Here is a 25,039-nt window from a genome sequence, read left to right as displayed (position 1 = left end):
GAGATCAGCTCATCAGATCTGGCAAAGCAAGGGCTGAAATGAGATGCAAGTGCTGCCTGCAAAAGTACCAGGCAGGTAGGTGACAATGTTGGAGGATGTACATAGGCTGTAAATCAGGAGAAAAAGGTTAACAAATCTTTTGGCAGATATACCAGGAAGCAGCAACTTAGAAATGTTTTGAAAATCAATAGGTGGACAAAGTTGTGAAAGACATTCAGGAAAGCAGGGGCTGTGGAAGACCCTTGCTATTTTCTCCTCTGTAGTGTTAGGAGGACCATGGGATCCATATGCTGAGAACAGCACACTGTTCACCTGTCAAAGAGCCGCTACGTGTTTCCAAAAGCTGAACAGTAATGCTTCACATGCATGAAATGAAACACACCTAATTAAAAGCAGGAAAGTAACAGAGTGCAGCTGACTGGTTAGAGAGCCAACCAGTTACCTGTGCATTGGCCAGAGACTTCTAGCACTAGAGAAGACAGGGATTACAGGTATGGCTGCTTGGATTTAAATTGCCAGGAAAAAATGCTGAACATTTGATTAAACTCTTCGTAGGCATGGAGGAGCCAACACTAAGAGGAATAACAGCTTGCAAGGACTGCCCAAGGCAAACTGCAGTGCAAATGAGTCAGTTTTGTTCTAGAGAGGGGATGAAACCACAGGTGCACAACCAGCTAGAAAAGCCTTGTGATCCCCTAGACAACGTGGGCATGATGCCTACATCAAGGCAAAAGAAACACTGATACAGTACTTGCTGGGAAACCAGACATAGAGGACAGTTCACCCTCAAAGTGGAAGGAGTCGTACCAGAGTTAGATCTGAGGCCGGTGCTGCTCAGTCCCTTTCTAGAGCAAAAATACAAATTAATGTAACTTCCAGTACTTGAAGGGAGCTTACAAGCAGGAGGGGGGAGATTTCTTGCACAGTCTAATAATGATAGGACAAAGGAGAATGGCTTTAAATTAAAAAAGGAGAAATTGAGATTAGATGTTGGAAAACAAATTCTTTACTCAGGGTGGTGAAGCCCTGGCAGAGCTCCCAGAGAAGCTGTGGGTGCCCTATCTTTGGAGGCTTTCAGCACCAGGCTGGATGGGGCCCTAGGCAGCTTGATCTGATGGGGGCAACCAGCCCATGGCAGGGAACTGGGGCTGGATGGTCTTTAGGGTCCCTTCCAACCCGTGCTATTCTTTGATTCTGTGATAATGTAACTCCACCAGTGTTAGAATACAAAACTTTTCCTATTTTTACACATGTTTACTTAACCAAAGAGATAACATTAAAATGCCTCTAACAAGAGGAAGGAATATATTATGCAGAGGATACTGTTTCCTTGAAAACCAACCACAGAACATTGATTGCTAATATTTTCTAATGCTGTTAAGGCTAACTCAAAAGGAAATACTTCCAACACTTCAGAAGGTAGAAAAAAAATCACTTAAGCTCTGCTTTTCCTGTTGGTTAAAGCCAAGGGCAGCTGTCCCCTTAGGCTGTCATTAAACTCGTGAAAAGATGGGCTGTTTGCCATTTGGATTCAGTCACTAGTGAATGGTCATCAGGGGACTCAATCTTCCCAGAAGAAGCTGGGGATATCAGCCCAGCATCAGGGGGAATACAACAGCTGCTCAGACACTCAGCATCAAAGCAATTTCTCAGGTGAGTCAGGAGGAACATGCTGTTTTTCCATCAGGTTAGCCTGAAAGAAGCTTGTGCCGTTCATTGAAAGTTAGAGATTGGGAAAGTTAAGAGACATGGGAAAGCATGGAGATCCAGTTGGTACTGATACTGGAGGCTTTCAGCAAGTTCCAAACAGTTTCAGCAGTTTTACCAACACCTGCTAGGAAAACTGAGCACACACTGATGAGACAGAAGGTCCTGGCAAGGCTGAATGACAGGCTAAGGAGAAGAAAACAGGAGGCTGAAGCAGCCACTTTGTGAAATGAGTCCTGCAGGACTGTGCCTGTCAACAGCCTGGAAAAGGGAAAACGTGACAATATGTGCTGAGGATCCAGAGTCATCTCAGAAGAGAAGGGACTGCAAAAGTGCTTTAAAAGACACAGCAAGCGTTTAAACTTAGGAGATTTGGGTTGTTCCTGGGAACAGCAAACTGCAGCATGGCAGGTAGAGGAAACTGGCAAAAAAAACCAAACCAAAAACAACCTGAGCTGATCACCACATCCCAGGAGTGAGATAGAGGTCACAGGAAGGACACACAGACACTACGACCCACTGCTCACTACCCATAAAGGACAGCAGAAAATAAATGAGATGCTCTTGGGAGTAGAAAACTAAGGAGAAAACAGCATTTTGCCCCTCCTGAAGCCCTTGAATACAGGCAGCAAATCCAGTTCAGCAGATATGAAGGTTACTCAGAAAGTAATGCCTCCTGTGTTGTTCTGTTGGCCCCCGGTGTCAGAGGTGGATGTTGGTGGTACAGCAGTAGGGGCTGAACCTTCCCACCAATATCCCATTCCATGCTGTTGCCATAGGACAGATGGCAGCAGAGGGGCAATCTGACAGAATGGTGTCTGACATGGGAGTGCATGTGAAGCAAAGGTGTGTCACTGAATTCTTCCACATGGAAGACGTGGCACCCATTCACATTTATCAATGCTTGCTGAATATTTACAGAAACCAACCAGTGGATGTGAGCATAGAGAGGCAGTAGGTGTGAAACACTGTGAAACAGCATGTCACCTCTGCTGATGTAGATTTTTATGAGCACAGCATGCAGGCTGCTGATGAAAATATAGAGCTGATGGTAGTGATTATGTTGAAAAATGCATGTTTTGTAGCTAAGAATTTGATCTATCAAGTAGTATTATTGTGCTCTTTGTATCTGTTGTACTTTCCATGGAAATAAATAGGAAGCATTACTTTCAGAGTGACCTACATACCTGTGTGCACGTGTATATCTATACACAGGCACAAGATAAAACCAAGCCAAAAGTCCAAATAGCAATGACAACAACAAAAAGAACATAATGACTCCAGTACAAGGAACAAATAAACAAGAGGTGCCTCCAATCAGGGAGAAAGGAGAAGTCATAAGTAGCACAGCTGGATGCAAGGAGATGAAATGTTTTCACTTCTTTCCCAATACGGATGCTCCAGGGACTCTGAGGACTGCTGGTATTTAGGACAACACTGGAACAAGATCCGTATCACACAAAATGATTCAAGAACTGCAAGAACACATGCCAAACATAGACATTTGCATAATTTCTGACAATCAACTTTTTAAACTTTGTTAATTAACTCTGTTAATTGACTATGTCAGAAAGCTGTTACGTATTTAAATCTAGGCTGCTGCAGACGTGGCTGAATTTCCAGTCTAACAGGTGGCAGGTTCAAACAAAAAGATAGGAGAGTCACAAAGCCACAGCATTCGCCATGTCCCATTACAAGCCAGTTTAAGGCTTTGGGGTTGGAAAGCAACAGGAGAGCCTTGTAGAAGAGAAATTCACTTAGAGCTATACAAAAAGCTAGTCATAGATCTGCTCTCCTTACTCTTACATCTCCCTTTCTGCTTTGCTGCAGGATGAAGGAGTTCCACTTCCCACCCACCAAAGCAGCACAGAAACCAGCCAGGACTTTCGGCAACAACAAAACCCACTTCCACACCATGCATATAAACAAAGCATGACCTCACCAGCACATGGAAACGGGGGTGATGAAGCTCTGGCATCAGGTCAATAAATTCACAAGAGAAGGAAAGGCTGGGGGAAAAAAAAAATCCCCAGAAATCACCAAGTTAGGAGCTCTTGCTGGCTTGCCTGCCCCTGGCCAATTGCTAGTGCTGCACTACAGTGGTCTTACCAGTACATACCGTTTGCACTTGTACAGAGTTCCTTTTCTTTTTTTTTTGGACCATAACTGATTAACCTTCACTGAGGATAGAGGACAACATTGCAGCCCAGTAAGGTCAGCATGGTCTGTGACTGAGCATCAGGAGGCACTGCCTGTAATTTCATGTCCAAGAAAGCAAGAAGAGAAACTATTATTTCTGTTACACCAGCAACTACAAATCAAGTTGATTAAATTAACCTCCCTTTGCAAATTTATGCATATAATAAAAGTAACTGTTTAATGATAATACTTGCATTTAAACTAATTTTTAAAAAGTGTGTGTATGGCAGGGCTGCTCTTCTTTTCCATTCCCAAGAAGCAAGTCCTGCTTGGTTAAAACAATTTTACCTTTTTTCCTATTCCTGTACAGGTATTTTAAACAAAGCAGCATCAATTGTTTTCTAATTCATTATAACAGACTTTGGAGAAATGAGGAAAGAGCCTTTGATCAAAGATATGAGTTCATTCATAGCACAGTCAGGAAAGTGCTGCAGGCAAAGCTTTTATGTAGAGAATTAACAAACTAACAGATACTCACTCATGAGGGTCTACTGTAAGTACCTATAAAAGGACAGGTCAGAATGTATTGCATGAGGTTTGTTTCTAATTCTTCTTTATGAAATGAACTTTGATTTCACATGAGAGGGTGATAATGTTTAAGAAAATAGCACTGCATCAGATCCTGGACCACAGAGAAGGATGTGCATTGCTCACTTCAGAATGCAGGACACCTCCAGGCACCTGGTAATACCTGTGAAAAGCTTGCCAGGAGGCTATCATCTGTTTCAAATCCGTGCTCCTGGAAAGAAGAGTAAGTTTTCAACTCAAGTCAAAATGAGAAAGTAAAATGTCAATTAATGTACTTTAATATTAAGCATGCAGCAGCGTGAAGACTCGAAACACCAGAGACACACTGCAGGAACAGCAGTCTGTCAAATGTGTTTGAAGCAGAATACAGGCATGATGCTCCATACTGTGTTATTGTTGCTCATAAAACAGGTGAAGTGCGCAGTTTTATTTCACAGCACTGAAAATCCAAAACCAGTTATCCAAATTCATCCAGTCAGTCCCACAGTATCACAAAGTCATGTTACATGCAGCATCAAAGAGCTCCACGCCAGCCAGAATTACAGCAGCAATACTTAATAGAAGGAAAAAATAAGCTTTCCAGAAACATTAGTAAAGCTTTAGACATCCAAAATTAAATATATTTCAAGTGTGTTTAATGCCAGCATCCAAGAACACAGTCTGTGTCTTCCATCAATGAAAGGTTCCAGTTTGGGTGAAGTTACACACGGAGTTGTCACTGGAGGCCTGAGGTGAGGGGTTCTGCCTGGAGCTGCGTGCAGAAGGCGAAAGCATCATTTTCCTTGCAGGGCTTTTCTGGGATGGGCCAACTTGCAGTGCCATGAGAGGTGGCAGCCTGTTTGCATTGCCTCACTGAGCCAGTGCCCAACTTCATGGAAATACATCGATCCTGTTTGGTTTCCTTTTTAGTCTATGTACAAATTTATTTTTGGTTGCTTGAGGATGTGTGTTTTCTGTTCTTTTTAAATAACAGAGTCATATGAAGTCATATCCCTAGCAGTCAGAATTAGTCACATGCACTCATAAACATCCCAACACAGCTGCTGCAGCAGTTGTGCAAGATTTCCGTGCTCAGTCTCTAATTATGCCAGTTGAGTGAGTGGGGGCAGCCTTTGCATACAGATCACAAATTGCACATTTTCCCTCTTGGTTAACTGGTGATATCCACTGTAGATAAACCCACTGCACTGGAGATACAAACGGACCCCTAAGCCAAGGCAAAACGGAAACAGTCTCTGAAGAGTTGCATAGAATTGTTCTATCAAGCTACCATCTTTAACACAGAAACAAATGATGCCTCACCACAAAAATAACTGTTTGGTTCTTCCACCTTATCTGGTTCACGATCTAAGAAAAAACAGGGCAATGCATTCTTCCTCTGCAAAGAACACAGTATCTTTAACAAACACAGTGGGTAACAGAATAGACAAATGGAAACCTTCCACTTATCTCCAGCAGTAAAGCTCGCATTTCTTCTGTTCACATCGTGAATTATCGTAAGATGACTCAACCAGAAAAAAAAAAGTTCAAAGGTGAATTTTCTCCTTACGTCTGCTATTTACCATATTTCACCACCTTTACATAGAAGTTTCTTTCTTCATAGCTTTGCCTCAAACACTGCCTCACAATAAAGTTCATAACAGGCACCTGTCACAGTAACTACACTCAATTGACTCAGTCTCAAAGCAGTATCATGCTAAAAAGGAGACAAAGCTGATATAAAATAGCATTAAAAGTCATATGCTGGAGTTGGCAACCATCCTGACCTATATTCCTATAGGTGTTTCAGTGCAGCTGTCCTCCCTAGCCACCTCCTCTGTTTCAGAAACAGACCTGCAGAGCTAAAACATGCAAGAGTTCTACTGGGACATCAGTACTAAAATATGCACTAGCTTTAATCAGTACTTCTGCTGACCAGAATCACAGCCTCCATGGAAGTCAGTGCACTACGGAAACAGAACCTACATCCTACTCCATGAAGAATATTACAAAAACAATTACAACAACAAAAACAGACAGGAAAAATCCTCATGGTGATTTCACTCATAAAGTGATATCCTAAAAAGAAGCTTTTCAGTTGCTCCTTAACTTACAGATATATAAACTCAGAAGTGTTTTATTTATGGTGTATTTGAAAAAAAAAAAAAAAAAAGGTGACAGAAGTCCAAGTCCTCTAGAAAAAAAGATGAACCAAGTCTGCCAATACTTAAACTTCTAAACTTTAAACTAGTTCAGGTTTCCCTTCCTTTTTCTTTCCTTTCCCTCCATCAGTTAAGTTTTCAGTTTTGCTGATGAGGCTACCTAAGTAAATGAAGGTATAAATGTTTATAGTGCCTATGGCACTCCTGTGGTAACAGGTTATACCACCCCATCACCCTCTCCCCTGTCAACACAGCAAAATACCCCTCACTTTATGGGCTGAGCTCTGGAGCACTTGTTACAGGGCACACACATGTCAGGAGCTACCAGCACCATAAAACCACACCTACATTTGCTTTGGGACCAGCCATTCCCTTCCAGGCAATGAAGGGACTTTTATTTGACTTGCTGTATTTTGGGCATTTCTGGACAATTATCTTGATTTCTTTTTTTTTCTGTTTTACTGTTGAACTCTGAAATACTTTCTCAGCAGCAAGTAAATCTGCTTTAAGTGCAGATACACTGATGAGATGACCACTACCTTTATGCAGTTAATTTCTTTAAAATCAGCTCAATTTCAAGAACAAGCTGGTGTATCAAGTGGATAAGGCCTAAGCGATACTCGGTTCTTGCAGAAGTCAAGTCCCAGCCAGATACTTCTCACAGTCTGAAGCCTGCCCAGACTTAGGGTAAGCACCTATCCTGTTCCAAGCAGCAGGATGCACTGTAGACCTCCCGAAGTTCTAAGAAAACTTTCAGCATTTGAGGAGGACCAAGATGTTCAAATTGCTTGCAGAGCCTCACCTGAATGCCCCAGCCCCAACATTAACATGAGAAATTGATGGTGGCAAGTGAAAGGAAACACCAGACTGCTTAGAGAACAACTGCTGCATGGCCACTTTTCCTTTCAAGAGCTCTGGAATATCTCCCACTCCCTCATTCTTCCTCCCTTCTCTTTCAGGAGAATTTACTTTCTATGATGGCTAACTTGCAGTGCTGGATGAGTCGATGAGAACTTAAGAAACATAAATCCTTGTCCCTTTACAGGTGGACAGTGCACATAGCAACTCCTCCTCCTGTCAGTGCCAGAGTGAGATGCTCATGTGGTGCTGTCCAGGCAAAAGCTGGGCAACTATAGAGAAGTAGCATACATTCTTTCCCTGCTAGGGGCTCAGGAAAAGGAGTTAAAAAAGCTCACAAGTTTAAATTATTTCATGCCTGCCATAGGAAAACAAGAGCTAGCAAAAAGGCAGCACGAAGCAATACTGAATTAGTTCAAGCACCTTCAGCTCTGACAAAATAAACAGTTATCCCAGCTCTAAATTCTATCAACAGCACATTCATAAGAGGAATGACCTAGGAAATTACTTGTCTGTACACATAAATATACAGGCACACTTTGTCTTCCACCACATTTGTTACCAATACTCAGGGACATCCTGTTACAGAATTTGGTTTTGTCATTCATCTTACGTAATAAATAAACAGTGCACTAAACTGACCGAGACAACTCAGGTAAATAACAGCCATCAAATGTGCGGGCTTAGAGAGTCGACACAGCAGCATTTCATCCAAAGTGCTTGTTCACAACGTCCGTTGAAGAAAACTGAGATCGGTTTCCCAGTCAGCCACTCCACTTAATTCCCTCAAAGTTCATCAGTAACAGTACCATTGAACTTGGGCAATTCACACTCTTCTTCAAAGTGACAGTTCTGAAGGATGTCCTTGTAATAGCTCTTGAGGTCTGCGTATGTAGAGATGGTTTCATTTGAATGATGAAAGAGCATTAGCTTTTCATTCAGCAACAGCTGCACTTGGTACTCCTCCTTGGAGGTCTTCGCTTGGTCACAGTGGTAGAGCACAAACACCAGGTTGGCTGCATAAGGCACGATCCGGCCACTGCGGAATTTCCGATATGCCTGGCGCATGTAATTGTTTGCCCGGAGAGGCTCAGCATCTTTGAAGAAGCCCATAAGAGCAAGAAGTGGCTGAAGTGTTTCTGCATGTCCAACTTGTACAATCAAAGGTGAAGAAATGGGTTTTGAACTAAAGAGAAAAATGAAAGGATCAGCAACAGCCTGTACTGCACAGCAAATATACCAGCACCACAGCTGTCAGCAGTGAAGGCTTAAAGCAGTAGACTTTGAACTTGTTGTACTTCAATTTGTGATAACAGCCTGTTTCAGGATTTCAGTACATACAGGGTTTTATTTAAAATAAAAAAAAGAAAATCAGCACCTGAGTTTTCCAACCTATGCTTGTCCCACCTGAAGCTATTGGCTCTTAGGAAGAATGTAAGAATTTGTAGCGAACGTAATTAGGCTAGAGCTAGAGTGTAACATAAATCAGAGAAATACAAGCAAAACCCTGTCTTAAGGTGTATATTCATACACTTGGAGCAGCTCTCAGTCTTCCTGTGTAAATGCAGCTGCTTGCGCTCTTCCCAGCTACGGACAGATCCTGTGAGCATGCTACAGTTAATCACAGGATCACCAAGTTTGGAGAAGACCTACAAGATCATCCAGTCCAAGGTTTGTAAACAGCACTGCCTCCTCCCATTAAGGATTTTAGACAGGAGCAGCAAATCTGCAAGGCTATGTTAATGGACAAACCAAATCAAGCCCTCAGGTGTCAGCATGTGGAGGCCCCAGGACATCCCAGCAACTCAGAATTCCCTCAGCACAGATCACTGAATCATAGAATGGTCTGGGTTGAAAAGGACCACAATGCTCATCTAGTTTCAACCCCCCTGCTATGTGCAGGGTTGCCAACCATCAGACTAGGCTGCCCAGAGCCACGTCCAGCCTGGCCTTGATCCATTGTGAACAGGTGTAACCACTCTCCCATCACAGACCATTTGTAAAACGTCCCTGAGATTTTATTCTATTGTAACTCCATAAGCACTACAGGCTTCACAGATCTGCTGTAGCACAAACCTGTTTCCAACATCTAGCAGTTTTTCCCAGGGTATCATGGTGTGGTTAACAAGAATAATTTCAGTTATTGTTGGTAGTTGTTGTTCCCTAACAGCACCGAAGTAACCAAATAATAGAACACAATGAACCATGGAGAGAGCACATCCACAAAGACAAATTACTTACTACTAAAACACAATCTAACAATTCTGAATACTTAAAAAAAAATCTAAATTTTTAAATGTCTTTTTAATAAGCTTTTTTATAAATTAATCCTTGATGTGGTGAAGAGAAGCTTGCTCATAGACTGTCGTCGCTTTAGACCTGGAAACTTTCAAGGTTTCCATATTACTTTTGCTAGGCTTGGGAGTAGAAGCTTTGCCCGACTGCTGTAATAAAGGACAAGTGACAATTTGGTTTCAATATGAAAACTACACCTAACCACAGACTTATCCACACATTAACCATAGCAAAACCCCACTTCCCTCTGACCTAACCACAGTCACCTGATTGCCCACGTGGCAAACAGATTACTGATTTAACGCACAACCTGCTTTTCCTTCTCCATCATTTATCAGTGCCTATTACCTTATTATTATGTAGCGGCAAGAGTGCTGCTACTGCTGATCCTGCAACCGCCTGTTCGCCAAGAAGATCACACTCCCTCCACACACAGCCAGCAGAAGCAGTCAGAGATCAAAGCCTAACAGCCTAACCTGGCCTGTCAGATGGGGTTCAGCGCAAGGACAAAAGGCAGTGACTCACAGCAGTTCCGAAGCAGCAGCCCAAGGAATGGCTGCCCCTTGCTTTCTGGAACCACCTACAAGGGGTGCTCAGAAGCTCGGGTCACACACAGTCAGACAAAGGGTGACATCTGGCCACGCTCCTGCTTGCCCTCCACCACCGAAGTCCACCCACAGATGGGGCACATCTTGATTGGCCTGGAAAGGAGGTGTTTCCTCTGCTCTGAAGCAACTGAAAAATGGTTAACTGGGGGATTTGCTTGCAAACACAAACTCTGACCAACTTGGCATGACAGCCTCTGTATCGCCCACCTGCTACAACCAGTCTTTGTGCAGTGTGAAACGTGCCTTGTACAGCACCGCTCAGCCTTCTGCCTATCCTCCCTGGACACGTACATACAGTTACACACACTCGTCCCTCAGACACATCATATGAAAAAGAAAAATCAGAAACCTGCCTGTTTCCTGCTCCAATGAAGTGGTACAGCCACAGAAAGGATCTGTGTGTTTCCTCCAACCCACACGCACCTTTTCTGCACCAAGAGGTCCACTCACTGCAGACTGCTGCCAGCTGCTCTAAAACCCGAGATTCTGCCTGCATTTCTCTCCATTTTATTCATGGCCTTTTAACCTGATTTTAAACTTATAAAGCTTTTAGATCCTTCAACATCTTTCCTTCCCATTCCCCTCTTGCTCAACTGACCAGCCCACTTACAGCCCTCCTCCACACACCTCGCTAGGTTTTAGGGTGCATTACACCCATCTTGTCAGACAACAAAAAGGAACAGCAATAAAAATGCTTGCCTAGAGAAGACAGAAGGACATTTCCTTTGACCTGCAATTTCCAGCTCAAATGACTAGGTCAGATCTGCACATTTCAAAGCCCACAAAGCTCCTTCCACAATCCTCCCTGGTTGGAACAATTTCTCTTGAAGAAATGTACTGCATCTGCAGCACTTCTTAGCTTCCCATTTTTTCCCCAGCCATTTACAACATGCCTACATCCAAACAGACCCATCTCCACCTGTGACCTGCCTGTGCTAGTAAAATCACACATCTATCCCTACCATCCCCCTTTCTTGCATTTTCGTTCATTTTTTACCCAAGAAAGGGCTCTTCCCCTCCAGACAGCTCCTTTTCTTTGGTAAGGAAACCTGTTGAAGACTTATTGGAAAAAACCATGACAAAAATCTAGATTGTATCTCCCAGCTCACCACATTTGCATGCCTGTTGATTTTCTCCCGAGAGTTCCAAAAATGCAAAAGAACCAAGTTGACACTCTTCTGGTATATCACACTCACCAAGATGCTCAGCAATGCTAGTCTCAATCGTTATTTCCGCTGACCTGGCCTGCATTTTTTATTCTCTCCTGGAGATGCTTTTCCATTTATTCCTGTTCTTTTAAATCATCACACTTGCCAGTCCATAGAAACTTTATGTTTGAAGTCACCACTCACTGGTTGTCACTTCAGACATTTCACTCAAGTCCTTTAAGCTGGGTGAGATGTACCCAGCTGTAGCAACCCAAAACACTTTCATTTTGCTCCAGCAGCATGCTCGTTTATACCTGCTTGTTTCTAAGCGTGGAAATTTGTGTCTTTTATTTTACTATGCAAGGAAGCCAACAATATGCTGCCAGAGTCTCCAAAAAGCATTATTCACTTGCACTGGATTTCACCACCACCCACCATCCTCTTTTCCTCTCTCTGCCCTCCTAAGTGATGCTAAGATAGAAATGTATTTAACATCGTGGCTTGGCGTTGCTCATCAGCTGATGCCAGCAGGAATTCTAGGATGGAAGTGAACGACAAAAACATGGCTAACTTGTTTTTTAAATCAAAACAGCAAAAACAGGAATAAAGTTATAGCGCATATACACACCAAGAGAAGTGTTACAGAGCAATCAAAAACCTCGTGAAGACAAACATGGAACAAACAAGGAGGTTGCTCTCACGCTAACTACACTTAGTATTTTGTCACCTGAAATCGTCATGCTGACAGGTCAAACTACTTGGGAGACAAAACAAACCTCTGTCATTCACAGCAGAGCCGGCATATTATTTTAATAAGGATTAAAACTGTTTCACTGTATGATACAACCCCACCTTCTTAACAGCCTCTTTATGACTGTATAATTGAAAATCTTCCTGGACTCTCAGCAGCACCAGATGTTTGATTTCTTGTCTAGGACTACTCAAGCACTCCCTGTTTATGGTCATGACTATGGTTCACACTGAGCGTCTTATTATCTAAGGACAATAAAAATCAACAGTAAGGTTAAAAGAGCAATGGTAAAGTAGTACTTTTAATTACAGTGAAATCAATAAGAATTGCCCATTTGCAGCATGTGCAAAGGTTATTACTGTCCAGATGTTTCTGATAAAGACAAAACAGAAGCACACAGTGCAATCAGCGGAGCACTGAACAGTAGCACAAGCTAATCAAACTCTGAAGGGTCGAGACAGCAACACTCAATCTTCTTTGGGATCAAATAATGACTCAGCACTGCCTATCAGCACCAGACAAAGTTCTTAATATCATACTAAAGCTAGTGATAATCCAAGTTTCCCCCTTCCCCTTACATTAATAAATGACTTGAGAAAGCAAAGAAACCGTCTAATTTCCAACTTCTAAGCAAGTTGAAGAAATTGTATGTAAATAAAACCTTGCCATAAAATACTAGAGTTTGCCTGCAAGTTATTACTGATGATTGCTATCGTGATTTTACGAAGTGCCTCCAATGGAGCAGAAGCAGCTCTCACTGGGCAGAAAGAGCAGCTGAGCTCATTCACGAGACGTGAGGACATTAGCTTCTGCACTGCCCTCGCTGTAACCTTGGAAGTACATCTGACCATAGCTGAAAATGAAGAATGTTCATGAGCACAATCTACCCCCCAAAAAGGCCTGTATAGAAGCACAGGATTTATCATGCAAACAATTTTAAGTTCTCCTTGATCTTTGCAGATATGGGTTTAACACTGATTCTTCTGCATCAGCACACCCATCTTCAACAGTCGCTTGCTCCTACTCCTCTCGGTCTACTGATGTACCATCTTGGATATGGAAGAAGTAACCTTACTTTCAAAAAAAGTTCATTTCCTAAGCACTAATGTGACTTTTGGCTAGTGATAACCCCAAACCCAAGAGATAGTGGGATAAGAAGAAACATTTCCTGCAGCAGCATTTAACTGGCTGACCTTCAAATGTTAGGTAAAAATTCCCCCAACAACTTCAGAAGAGAAGTTTTAACAACTGTTAACAAGAAAGCTTAGACCACATCTTATCCCAGACTGACACACAAAAAAAAAAAAACAGGACAAAGGACTCAAACCCGTCTATTTTCAGCTAAAGAATGAATTCTCCATCAATCCCATATCCCTCTGTGATTTATTTCAGGAAGAAAAAAGAAAAAGAAAATAAAAACAAACAGAAGAACCCTTGATTTGCAAGAGAACAGCAGAAAGCAGGGAATGCAGGGGTAGCAGTGGACCTGAGAGGCAGCAGAAACCTTAGAGGTGTTGTTCTGAGTGCTGTTAACGGGTAGGAAAAGAAGAAAAATCTCTGAAATGATATCAAGTCCTTGCGCGTGAAAGTTTCACTTGTAACAGCAGAACAGACTGTTGTGCTGGTTCATTCTCAGCAGCAGTACCAACACAACAGGCCACCACAAACACTGTTGAGATGGACATTTCCTTCCGGTCTAGCAAGGATGTCCATGAGGTCCTTCAAGGAAAAAGCGAGCTTGAAAAGCTGAGAAAGAGCACTCATCTAAAATTCAAATTAAACAGCAATACCTTTTATCTAGTCTTATAGAAGTTAACTTCAGAGATTTTGTAGTTTCAAATGCTCCTTTCCTAATGAACCTACCTCTTACGTTCCTCAGGAACTCTGAAATCAATTGCACCATGGCAGCAGCAGCATACTGATACTAAATATTTGCATATTAGCTGCCAAGCGCTGGTTAGCTTTTTTCCTTGTTTTTGAATTCCTTCAATAAAAGGCTATGACCCTATAAAAATGCTGAGATATCTTTTCAGAGAAATTCTGAGAAAGGAAATATTAGGCAATTAATCTGAAGTTAAGTACATTCTGGGAAGTTTCAAAGTCATAAACAATACTTTAAATGCCTAGGTCCAGGAATAGCCACGCTTTCCCAGAGAAGGCCCCCCGTCCTATCAGAGAAAAGTCAGTGACCACACACACATTTCAGAAACACAGGCACAGGGATGCTGCTGTACGCACTGCAAGCACCCCTAGAGAATCCTGTCTCTACCTGGTTTCTCCAAAAACACCCCTTCAGCCCCATCTTTGAATGATGAAGCTATCAAACTCAAATGTACCATACAGTACAAAGTGCCAGGGCCAAACTGTTTGAGCTGTTTACAGTATTAGTGGAAGTAACCAATTCCTCTCGTTTTCTGAAATCAAAACAAGGCTTGAATATTTTTCAGGTGTCTCACTGTAAGCAGTACAGTCTGTTCACCTGTAGAGCTGATATGCTGTTGTGTGAAACAAACACCTTATTAAAGAAATTTCACCTAGCACTATTCTCTCTGAATGGATCAAGCAACTCTTTGGCACGTTACTATTCACCATGTAATTAGCAGATGAGATTAGTCCTGAAGCTCATCACAAGCTCTCCTAGACTGCCCCAAAAGACAGTCCCATACAAAGAGGACACCCCCAAAGCAGTCTCGTATGAAGAACAGTATTTACTGCTAAATGATTACATAAGGTTATCAATTGTGTCAGGAATGGGCCTGCAGAGAGGGAGGGAATTTACAGAGAACAATAAAAGCTATCAATAAATTGGAAAACTAATCTGTTTACATTATGGCTCAGCCTTGTATAGTTACGAAGATCAATCTCAAAGTTCAAATATGTCTTTTTTATTTTTATTTAATAAAAAAAACAACTTAAAATCTCTGTACTGGAGGAAATCATTAAATATTCTGTTCCTTGTATATGCACTTAGGTTAGAATTTTGAACCACCAGCCATGCAAGAGCCTTCTAGCAATCCATCTGGACAGTACAGACAGATATATTATGTTCTCAGGAACAAGAAAGGTAGGTTTGATAAGCATCTGAAGCTAGAAGGAAAAGGGTAAAATAGCTTTAGTTTTTAGAATAGTTGATATCTTTGAAGGGTGCCACAACCATTTCTTCGGGGGTTTTTTTTGTTTCTTTTTTTTAAACTCACTTTTACTCAGTTATGGAGCTGTTATGGTTGGTGGATTTCTGAAAGATTAGCAGCTTCATATTGCACAAACCATCAAAACACAGGGATCTCTCACTGACACTCACAGCTCCTGTTGGTGGTTCCAAGATTTGCAGGCCCTCTCTCCCACACTTTCAGCCTATCACAAAGCTTGGCCAATGGATTCAGAAGTTGCTTGCGCAATTCAGAAGGGCAGATTCATCTTTGGTTATTTAGCAATACGTTGGAAGGAAAATAAATTGTAGTAGGTTTCACTCACTAACTGTGTACAACATACACAACTCATACTGAATTGAAAACACATCAATCCAAAAACTCACAGTTCCAGTATAGAAAAAGAAACCAATAGTTCAGGGAAGAGTATTACCACGTTGGCTTCTCTGCCATATTGCTGCATGGTCTGATTGTTTGCTATCCATAACAGATGTGAGAAGAATTTAATCCTTTCCTTTTCACAAAAACAAAGCTCTTTATGGACTCGGATAACATCCCAAATATGCCATTTTAGCACAATTCACCTGGTTTAACTTTACTCCACTCCTATCATTTTGTTTTGGTTTTTTCTTCTAAATAACAAACTTTTTATGGGAGAGTTGTGGCACTCAAACTCTCCCTAGACATGTTATCACTGTATTGCCTTAAAGACAGGCAAGAAGGCATAGAGGAATGTGGTCTTGGAAGAACCTATTTGACAGTGGCAAGGTCCCAAGGAAAAAAAGTTAACCTTTACTGGACATTAGTGTTTTATTGCTACTGAAGGTGCAGAAGAATTGAGATACTAAACATTCATGTCCAAGACATTGAAGTTGTAACTCCAATACCAACTCTCTAGTGATCTTATAGTTAAAATCTGGAGAATTTGAATAACTTTCATCATTTTCTTAAGGGCCGGCTAATCACCACAAGATAGTTTTCCCAGAAGAAAGAAGAGTGAGCTTTAATAAGGCAACTAATTAGGCAAATAATCAGAAATCTGATGAGCAATCAGATTGCTGGGTCAATAAATCTTCAAGGAAGGAACAGGGTTACAAGTAAAAGCTCTCATTTTAGTTGAGCTGTAACAAAAAATGAAAACAAGACAAACTGCTACATACAAATATTTGAAATATGCTATAAAATGTAGAGCTGTCAGCGCCATTCTCTACCAACAAGCCTAGAACAGAAACACAAATCCAGACACCACAATTCCTTGCTTGAGCAGAAATGCTCTAACTGCTGCTACTGGATAGCCCAAACTAAACTTTCCTTAAAAAAACAAACAAACAAACAAAAAAGAGCTTGGAGCAACTGAAAGATTCTAGAAATAAAATCATTCTTCCTGTAGTATCGGAATAAATCAGAGATATATCAGTGTTGCACACAGCTAAATAAGACAACATTTTGCCACCACAGCGGCTCATTTTCTGAGCAATGAACAGCTGCAGATGTACTTAATCTGTTGCCCCAAAGTTGTAGTATACCATTAAAGATATACTTATAATACCATATAGTAATAACAACACATGCATACACAACCAAATATTTTCTACGGTTAAAACATGCACATGTTTTCCTTTCATATGATTTCTTGTTCTCAGTTGCACTCTCAAACTGCTACAGCTCCCCAAATAAGTCTCCCTCTCCAATGCTGGTGGTGGCAGATTTCCACCTATTTTTAAGCGCACCAGGTTGCCTAACAGAGGCTGTACTTAAGTCTTCAGTGCTTTAATACTGCCACCTGACGTCGTGGGATGGGGTTACATGCTCCTTTTGCAGAAGGGAATAAGCTTGAGATGTCTTCAGCCCCCACTTCGGAAGACACAGGGTAAGCAGACTGCTCACCCAGCTTTGAATTTTGCCAGATCTCCATTTTTGCCAGGGTCGCCATTCTTCAAACGTGCACAAACGTGCACAAACTCCATCCAGAGTAACAACAACACAATGAACTGAAAGTGATTCTTCCCAATTAAATTTTTACACTATCTTTAAATATCACAGATCTGTGCAAGTATTCTTGCTTTTTTTTTTTGCTCAAGGATTAGCTGGTTGGGCTCAGTGGTCTTAGAGGTATGTTCCGACCTCAGTGATTCCATCAGTTGTGCTCTGTCGTTCGGAGGTCCAGGCTTATTGGTGCCAGTGTCATGGAGCCACATGCTTGATTCACAAGGGATTGCAACACCACCCACGGTGAGCAACAGGGTGATGTAGGATAGGGTGCCTCTCAGCACCTCAGTTTAGATTTAAAAAAAAAACAAAACAGTTGTACACCTGCATTTTGGCCCATGGGTTATTTCCTTCCAGGCATCCCTAGAATTGTCTCACTTGTGATTATGTCTGATTACAATTGACTTTACAGTTTATAATCAAAAGCTCAGGACTCTTCTAGATGGGTTCTAGTGACAAGTTTTAACCAGTGGAGTTTTTAGGTGTTTCTTTTCATACAAGAAGGGACTGGAAGTGACCGTTCTTACGAGGAAGGACCATCCTGATGGACATCCATCTGCTGGCCTTCACTGCTTCTCTTCAACATCTCATTGCTAAATGACATGTTTTAAGTATTACAATTGAACTCGATGATCCTTATAGATCCCTCCAAACCTGGGATATTCTGTGATTCTGATTCCACGGCCTAAGCTATAAGACAGGATGAGATTATCTCAGTCCTTCACTACTCTGCCTCCCACACCCGCTCTTCCCAAGAAATTTAGGGGCTGCTGAATAAGCTGTCAATAAACTAGAAGTGCAGATGTGAATTTTGTCTATTTATTACAGAGTTGATACACAGTTAAGAATTAAAGCTACTAAGTAGCACTAAAGGATTTCAAAGGCCTTCACTGCTCATAGAATAAATACACTAAAAGCAAATAGAACAGATCATTCTCCTTACATGAGACAAGCTACATTAAGAAGTTATTTTTTATGTTTCAGAAGGGCACAGGGGTTTTGCTCTGCTTGTCTGCTCACTTTTAACCTGCTCTTCATCTCCTCACTGTTTTTATTTTCTGTCTTCATAGAGGCAGACACAGCATATACGGAAGACTTCACAGCAGTGTGCTTGTCAATCTGTTCACAGTTGGATGTTAATGACCTGTGGTCTCATGCATTTTTTACTTAGCTTCCCAGTAGGCTGAAGAAAGGATACAGGAGAGGTTTATTTAAAGGGCAATCTAGCATAACCACAGCTTTGACTCCACCACCCTCAAAATGAGAGGGATCAGCAGCTCTGTCAGCCTTAGATTTCCAAAAACCAGAATGATTTGACAGCACAGTGTCCAGGCTGGCTGCAGAGAGGTGGCTATCAACAGCCACCTCCTTCTGCGCACCCTTCCTTCACAATTAGTCCTCAGTGCTATGTTGGTTCCATGCTTACAACTGACAAGTTCTAGCCTGTTCATAGCAAAATGAAGAGGGCTTAATGCAGAGCATCTCTGCACCCAGCAATTTTGTGTGTTGAAGCACAACAAAAAGGCCAACTAACAATTCAAGAATTCTGGTACAATTGACTTAACAGTCAGTTCTATCACCGTTGATGTTTAACTTAGATCTTCAATGGGCAAAAATCTAAATGAACAGCTTCTTCAGAGTCCTCTCTGCTAAGAAATTATTGGCGTTACAGAATGGTTGAGGTGGCAAGGGATCTCTGGAGGCCGTATCCCAGGGCAGTGTCAAGGCAGCTTTTGAAGATCTCCAAGGAGGAAGACTTCACAATTTCTTTTTTCCTCTAATCCAAAACTGCAAGGCTACCTCTACCTTCAATCTGTCAAATGACTGGGGAAAATAAAGTGCTTTCTTACACATTATCAAGTAAAAAAAACACACAGATATAGCTTCAAGTATCAGTGACTTAAGCTTTTGTTCCTGAAATACAAAATAATTTACATATTTTTGACCTACTTCAGTACCCTAAATTTAGAACTAAAGGCCCAAAGATGCTAGGAATGCAAGTACATCCACCACATACAACTACTCTTTCTGTATCAATATCAAAGCTGAATTTGCTCACCTCAAGCTACTCGTACATTGATTCCAATAATCAATTTAAAGGTACAATCTTTATTCAATCTTGATATCACCTCCTTGATTTTGTGTACTTTTGTAAACATTTGTACACCTACCTGCTCAGGTATTGATTCACATGGTTGATCACTAAGTTATGAATTTGCAATTCCTCTGTTTCAACAACATTAATATAGGTTGCAAATTATTTTCATATGCACTGTTTTTAAGCCTAACGCAGCTCTCAAAAATTTTATTACTGGCACTTGAAAGCAAATACAGGTAATTTTGTGACATAAACACCCAAACCTGTAACTAAAGCCTTTGTTTTCTATGCTGTTCTCTCTACGCTACAACAGATCACTGCTGCTGACCGAAACCAGCTGATAGGAGTAAACAATACACACAATAACACAGGCATCTTGTCTATAACTTTAAACCTCCAAGGGCGCATTAAAGGCAATTTTGAGGGCTGTAAGAGTTCTTGGAAGCAGTACTACTGCTGTCCTTCCTTCTCTGGCACAAAATGACTTGTCAAACCATGGAACTAGCTGAACACAAACCACTTCACCAGACCAGCCTCCTCTGAAGATTCTTGCTTGTGCTGTCTTTGAGTCTGTTAACAGATACTTGTGGGGCCTAACAACTTCCTACACCTACAGCATTGTTCCCAATGGGCAGTTTTGCTGCAAATGAGTAAGGATGTGAAGCTAAATATCCAAGAGAGAGCTCCTGGGCTGGTGGCTAAATTACTCATGGTGCTCTCATGTTCGTACAACAAACCAAGGCTTTTACAACAGCTTCAGGGCTCAAATGCCTGCACAGGACACTGAGCATACTGCCTAAGTTGGACTTTCTGCAGTTACAAAGAAGCAGGCATGACAAGGCTGGTTTGCTGTTGCAGTTCAGGCTTGGTGGATTTTGCAGCAGACAGTTCTCATCTAGGGTTACTGAGTGTTTGGGTTCACTTGGAATAATTGCTCTTTTGTAATTGCATTTCAGCACCTTCAGCCTGAACAGAAAGCTTTAATAACACAAGAGATATCAAACACGTGAGGAAAGAAAACAAGACTTTCATGCTGAAGTGTTCAAGTAACCAGATAGCAGAATATATCATGCTGCTTTTTTTAAACCCACACTTTCACCACAAATGCTTTTTAACAAAGACATTTTAAACAAAAAGTTCATTGTTCAGCAGGAAAAAAACTACCACTGTCAGACACAGTAACTGGCTGTCCCTTGGAGGCCTGTGCAGATCAATAAGTTAAACAATGGAAATAAATCCACTGAGCACAAGAGCATCAATGGGAAAAAAAAACAAAACAAAAAACCTATTAACAGTCTATGATAACAATGCTCTATTAAGGGTTTTATTCTGTTACAAATTCTCCTAACCAAACTCTTCCAGCATTCTTGTGTCTGAAGTGTTTAACTCTTGTTCATATTAAATCCAACTCAGGATTAACCACAGAAAGGCTTGCAGTCAACACAAAAACTTTTTTTTTTTTTTTTAATTTACCTTCTGCTCTCATCCACTGCTTTGTCCAACTGCTGGAAGATATCCTGGAATAAAATGCAGCTGGAGCGACTATTGATGTCATAACCATATCCTCTCTTCCAATATTGCTTCAGGTCATTCAGGTACTCCAGTACCTAAAGTTACACAGTTTACAAGTTTTTATTATTGCATACAGTGAGGAGAAAAAAAAAAGCCCACCACCTCATTAATGGAGCTTTAATTTCTTACTCCATGCGTGTAATTTCACACTGAACACCAATTGCTGCTGCACTGCTGGGCAACTCACTTGTAGGTCTTCCTTTGAGATCGAGCAGAGCTGCTCAAACACCCCATATTCTTCACGTGTCTAATAACCACTTAATGAATGAGCTTTCCCCCCCTCACTAAGTTACTAGAAGGGAACTGCACAAATTCCTGCTGACCCTCCTCCTCTTTGAGAGGAGACCACTTCCTCCTGACATCATCTTCCACCCTTTGGCCAACCATGTCCCTGTATAGGGGCTTCCTGTCTTAGACAGGTCTGCTCAGCTTCCTTTAGGAGCCTCTGCAGGGGCCCTGCTGAACATATTTTGCAGTGCAAAGTAAATGACATCACCCTTAATCCCCAAATCTCTCCAAAGGGTAACCAGGTGCTTTTTGAATAAAGGGGAATCCAAAGCAAGGCATATTTATCCAGGTTCTACTAGATTTATTAACAGGAATTAGATTTAGAGACCTGATGGGCTTCAAAAAAGAAGTCACAGAGGACCTAGAAGACCTTATTAGCTGTCTTCTAGAGTCAAGACATTTTATCATATAAAAATAACGTACACAAAACAAAGCTGTCCAGAGCATTTCAGGTGTTACAGAAAGAAAAAGCATTTCATGAATTAAGTGTGCAATAGGAAAAGATTATTTTAATCAGGACAATTAAGGCTCTGCCAGTATTTAAGTTTCTGAATGCAGAAGGTATTTCAGTCCTACCGTTTGATTAACCCACAGCTCTTTGGAGACCAATGCAGCACTAATGAAGCATTGAACCTCATGAAGGTTGAAGAACAAGGGGCACAGAACTTACAACTTCTGACTGCCCACAGAACAACGTCCAAACACTGAAGCATCTTCTGAAGGCTTCGCAAACCTCTCTGTCTTCTGCATTTAGCACCTACCTTAGCATCCTCTTCACTGAAAAGCGAACACCACGGGGACGTCACATTTTTTATAGCCAACTCATATGAGCAAGTGAGGAAAGCCACTTGAACAAGATCTGCAATAAATCCAAGAAACCAGTGAAAGATAAAACCACCACCACAGGACTAGCAACTTTCTCCCAACTTTCCCCTAAAACATGTAACTACAATTCAGTGTTGAGAACAATCACCAGTCCAAATGCCAAGCAACAAAGTTTCCAATAGAGTTATTGTGCAGAATGCAAATTTCAGACTGTAGGCTCTTCACATTACAGTTGGTATGATGGAGAAATAACACATTCCACACTGAACGCCAATGCACATATGATAGGTGCCCACTGCTAGGATATCCTTACTACCACAGAAGGCAGAAGAGGGGCAGATGGAGGCGTGCCTGCTCACTGTGCAGCAGCCTCTGGCTGCCATGCTCAACCTGCACGCTGCTGTCTGGGTTTAAGCTGCAATGTGCCGTGGTTTTAGGACTGCATCTTTGGGGGAATGCTGGAAACGATAGCAGTACCTATGGCTGGGGGCATCCTGAGCACAGGAAATGTGCTCCTTCTGGACCAGCAAAGATAAAACACAGACACATCCATCTTTCCCAACTATCTCTGTGCCTGAATGGCAACATTTCACAAAAGAATTAAAAGGTAGCACACTCATAACTCAAAGCAAAGGTAAAGCTGAGCCCCCAAAACAAAGGCAAAGCTGCTACCTTCCACTCATCTCTAAGAAAGATACCTCCAAAGGCATTTTCTTTCTGTCGGCTAACAAGCACGCACTATTGCAGCCCCACACACCGAAAGCTGCATGGCTGCATCTGGTTCAGCTTGCATTTTAAACAGGAACTCTGCATAACTGCAGACCGAGCACAGCGCACCCGAGGCGGCTCCCATACCTGCGTTCAGCTCTCCGGCCGGCAGACACAGGGCACTCGCCACTTTCTCCAACACCTTCCTCATCTCCGGGCCCTCCTTGAAGGCGTTCACTTGGTACATGGCCGTGTCGTTGTCCTCCACCAAAGCCACGAACTTGTCGCAATGATCAAAAAACCTCATCAGGGCGTCGTTCACTTCGATCTCCGTCTCTGAAAGGGAAAGCAGCGCTCAGCGCGGGACTCGTTCCCTGCGGGAGGCGGAGGAGGACGGGACTGGCCGGACGAGGGCCGCTCGCGGAGCAGCCCCGGGAACGGCTCGGCGCTGGAGGGCCGGCTGGGCACACCGGGACGAGGGCAGCCGCCGCATCCCGCGCTCACCGTCGGCGCCGAGGCTGAGCGAGGGCCCGAGGCCGCGCCGGAAGGCCGCGCCACTCTGCAGGCAGCGGTGCTTGGAGCTGCTGGCCAGCGCCAGGCGGCGGCGGGCGGCGAAGAGCGCAGGGAAGCGGGCAGCCAGGCGGCGCGCCAGGTGCTCCATGTCGCGGCGGCCCCGCGGCGCTAGCCGCCCGTCGAGGCTCTCCTCGTACCACATCGGCCAGGCGGCCAGCGCGGCGGCGGCGGGGCAGGACGGGGCGGCGGCGCGGCGGAGGCGGCCGTGCAGCTCGGCCAGGCGGCGGATCTGCCCGGCCGTGGGGTAGCGGGTGCCGTGGCGGAGCACGGCGCGCAGCTGCAGCGGGGCGCAGGCGGCGGGCAGCCGGGCGGCGGCGGCGTGGGGCCCGAGCGACAGCGGGTCCTCCGCCAGGTGCGGGTTCACCTCCTCGTAGCGGGACTTGGTGCCGAAATAGCCGCCCAGCCCCGCGCTAGCCACCGCAACCAGAAGCGGCAGCAAGCAGGCGGCGCGGTGCGGCGCCATGGCGGCGGATGCAGGAAGAGGAGGAGCGGCTAGCCGACCCCGAGCTCCTCTCGCCTCCCTTCGCCTCGGCAGCCGCGCCCCAGCGCCTCGCCACCCGCCCGCGAGCTGACGGCCAGACCGGGGCGGGACTCGCCGCCCTCCGGGCGGAGCTGTGTCCTCTGGGGGTGTGGGCGGGAGGTGCGGCTGGTGAGGGGCTGGTGCTGTGGTTACGATGTGCCCAGAAAAGCATGGATAAGGACGAAAAGAGGCGTCCCGTGGGAAAGGCTGCCTGGCTGACACAGCGGGTGCGAAGCAGCTTGAGCAAAGGCAAACCACATGAGCAAAGTTCCCCTGAGCCTCTTCTGCTCCCGAACTGCTCCAGACTGAACCACCTCAGCTCCTCAGCCGTTCCCCATAAGACTTGTGCTCCATACCCCTCCCAACTCCGCTGCCCTTCTCTGGACAGGCTCCAGTCCTCTGCGTCCTTCTTATAGTAGGGCCCAGCACTGAATGCAGCACTGAGGGGCGACCTCACCAGGGCTGAGTACAGAGGGATGGATCACCTCCTGCTGGCTGCGCTGCTTCTGGTACTAGCCAGGCTAGATAGAGGCTCGAACAGTGCAGGCACAGCCTTTAAAGCTGATAGAGAAAGGGGAAAGAGAAGTGTGGGGATAAGGAAGTGTTGTAGAGTTCTGGGGGCTCTGTTAAACCACAGTGCTGTGCCATGGCCATCTCGCCGTGATGCTGCACATGGTAATCACCGTGTTTCTCGGTGGGTCTGATGGAGGTTTTGGCTTGAGCCTCTTTGGTGAAAAGTTAGTCCTCACCAAGCGTAATGGAAACCTTCAAGGGTATGTTGTAGAATTTGTTGACAGCGAGGATTTCATTCTGTGGGTTTCACAGAGACTCACCTGATAAGGGATAGGATTTGTGATCTCTTAAAAACTAGCAACAAGTATGTTGCCTGTCAGCAAATTAACCTCACTTGAGAAGTAATGCACCTGGTTATTCTGGTTGCACTTCTGCTGCATCTACATCTCAGTTGCAGTGCTTGTACTTCCCTGGGTTTTTTGTGCTGTTCATAGCCTGCTCATCTGGGCTTTGCACTGCTCCTGCAGCTCTTGATATCCCTATTGCTTACAGGTAAATGCCAAACAATA

The 25,039-nt window shown here is 43.5% G+C and overlaps 1 protein-coding gene across 1 annotated transcript; it reads right to left on the bottom strand.

Moving 5' to 3' along the window:
• Positions 1-4,694: 4,694 nt before the first annotated feature.
• Positions 4,695-23,918, bottom strand: MINPP1 (multiple inositol-polyphosphate phosphatase 1). The gene is made up of 5 exons (XM_042817723.1): positions 23,369-23,918; positions 23,012-23,200; positions 22,093-22,190; positions 20,945-21,078; positions 4,695-8,619 (listed from the first exon to the last, which is right to left on the bottom strand). The coding sequence occupies exons 1-5, from the start codon at positions 23,898-23,900 to the stop codon at positions 8,220-8,222; spliced, it is 1,353 nt and encodes a 450-aa protein (XP_042673657.1). The 5' UTR covers positions 23,901-23,918; the 3' UTR covers positions 4,695-8,219.
• Between the last annotated feature and the right edge of the window lie 1,121 nt (positions 23,919-25,039).

This window comes from Centrocercus urophasianus, unplaced genomic scaffold, assembly GCF_019232065.1.
Source record: "Centrocercus urophasianus isolate 14NV4802_14NV808 unplaced genomic scaffold, USGS_Curo_1.0 seq_17, whole genome shotgun sequence".
In the NCBI taxonomy this organism is placed as follows: domain Eukaryota; kingdom Metazoa; phylum Chordata; class Aves; order Galliformes; family Phasianidae; genus Centrocercus; species Centrocercus urophasianus.
The sequence above is the reverse complement of the archived record's forward strand: the minus strand, read 5'-3'. Positions and strand labels throughout refer to the sequence as shown.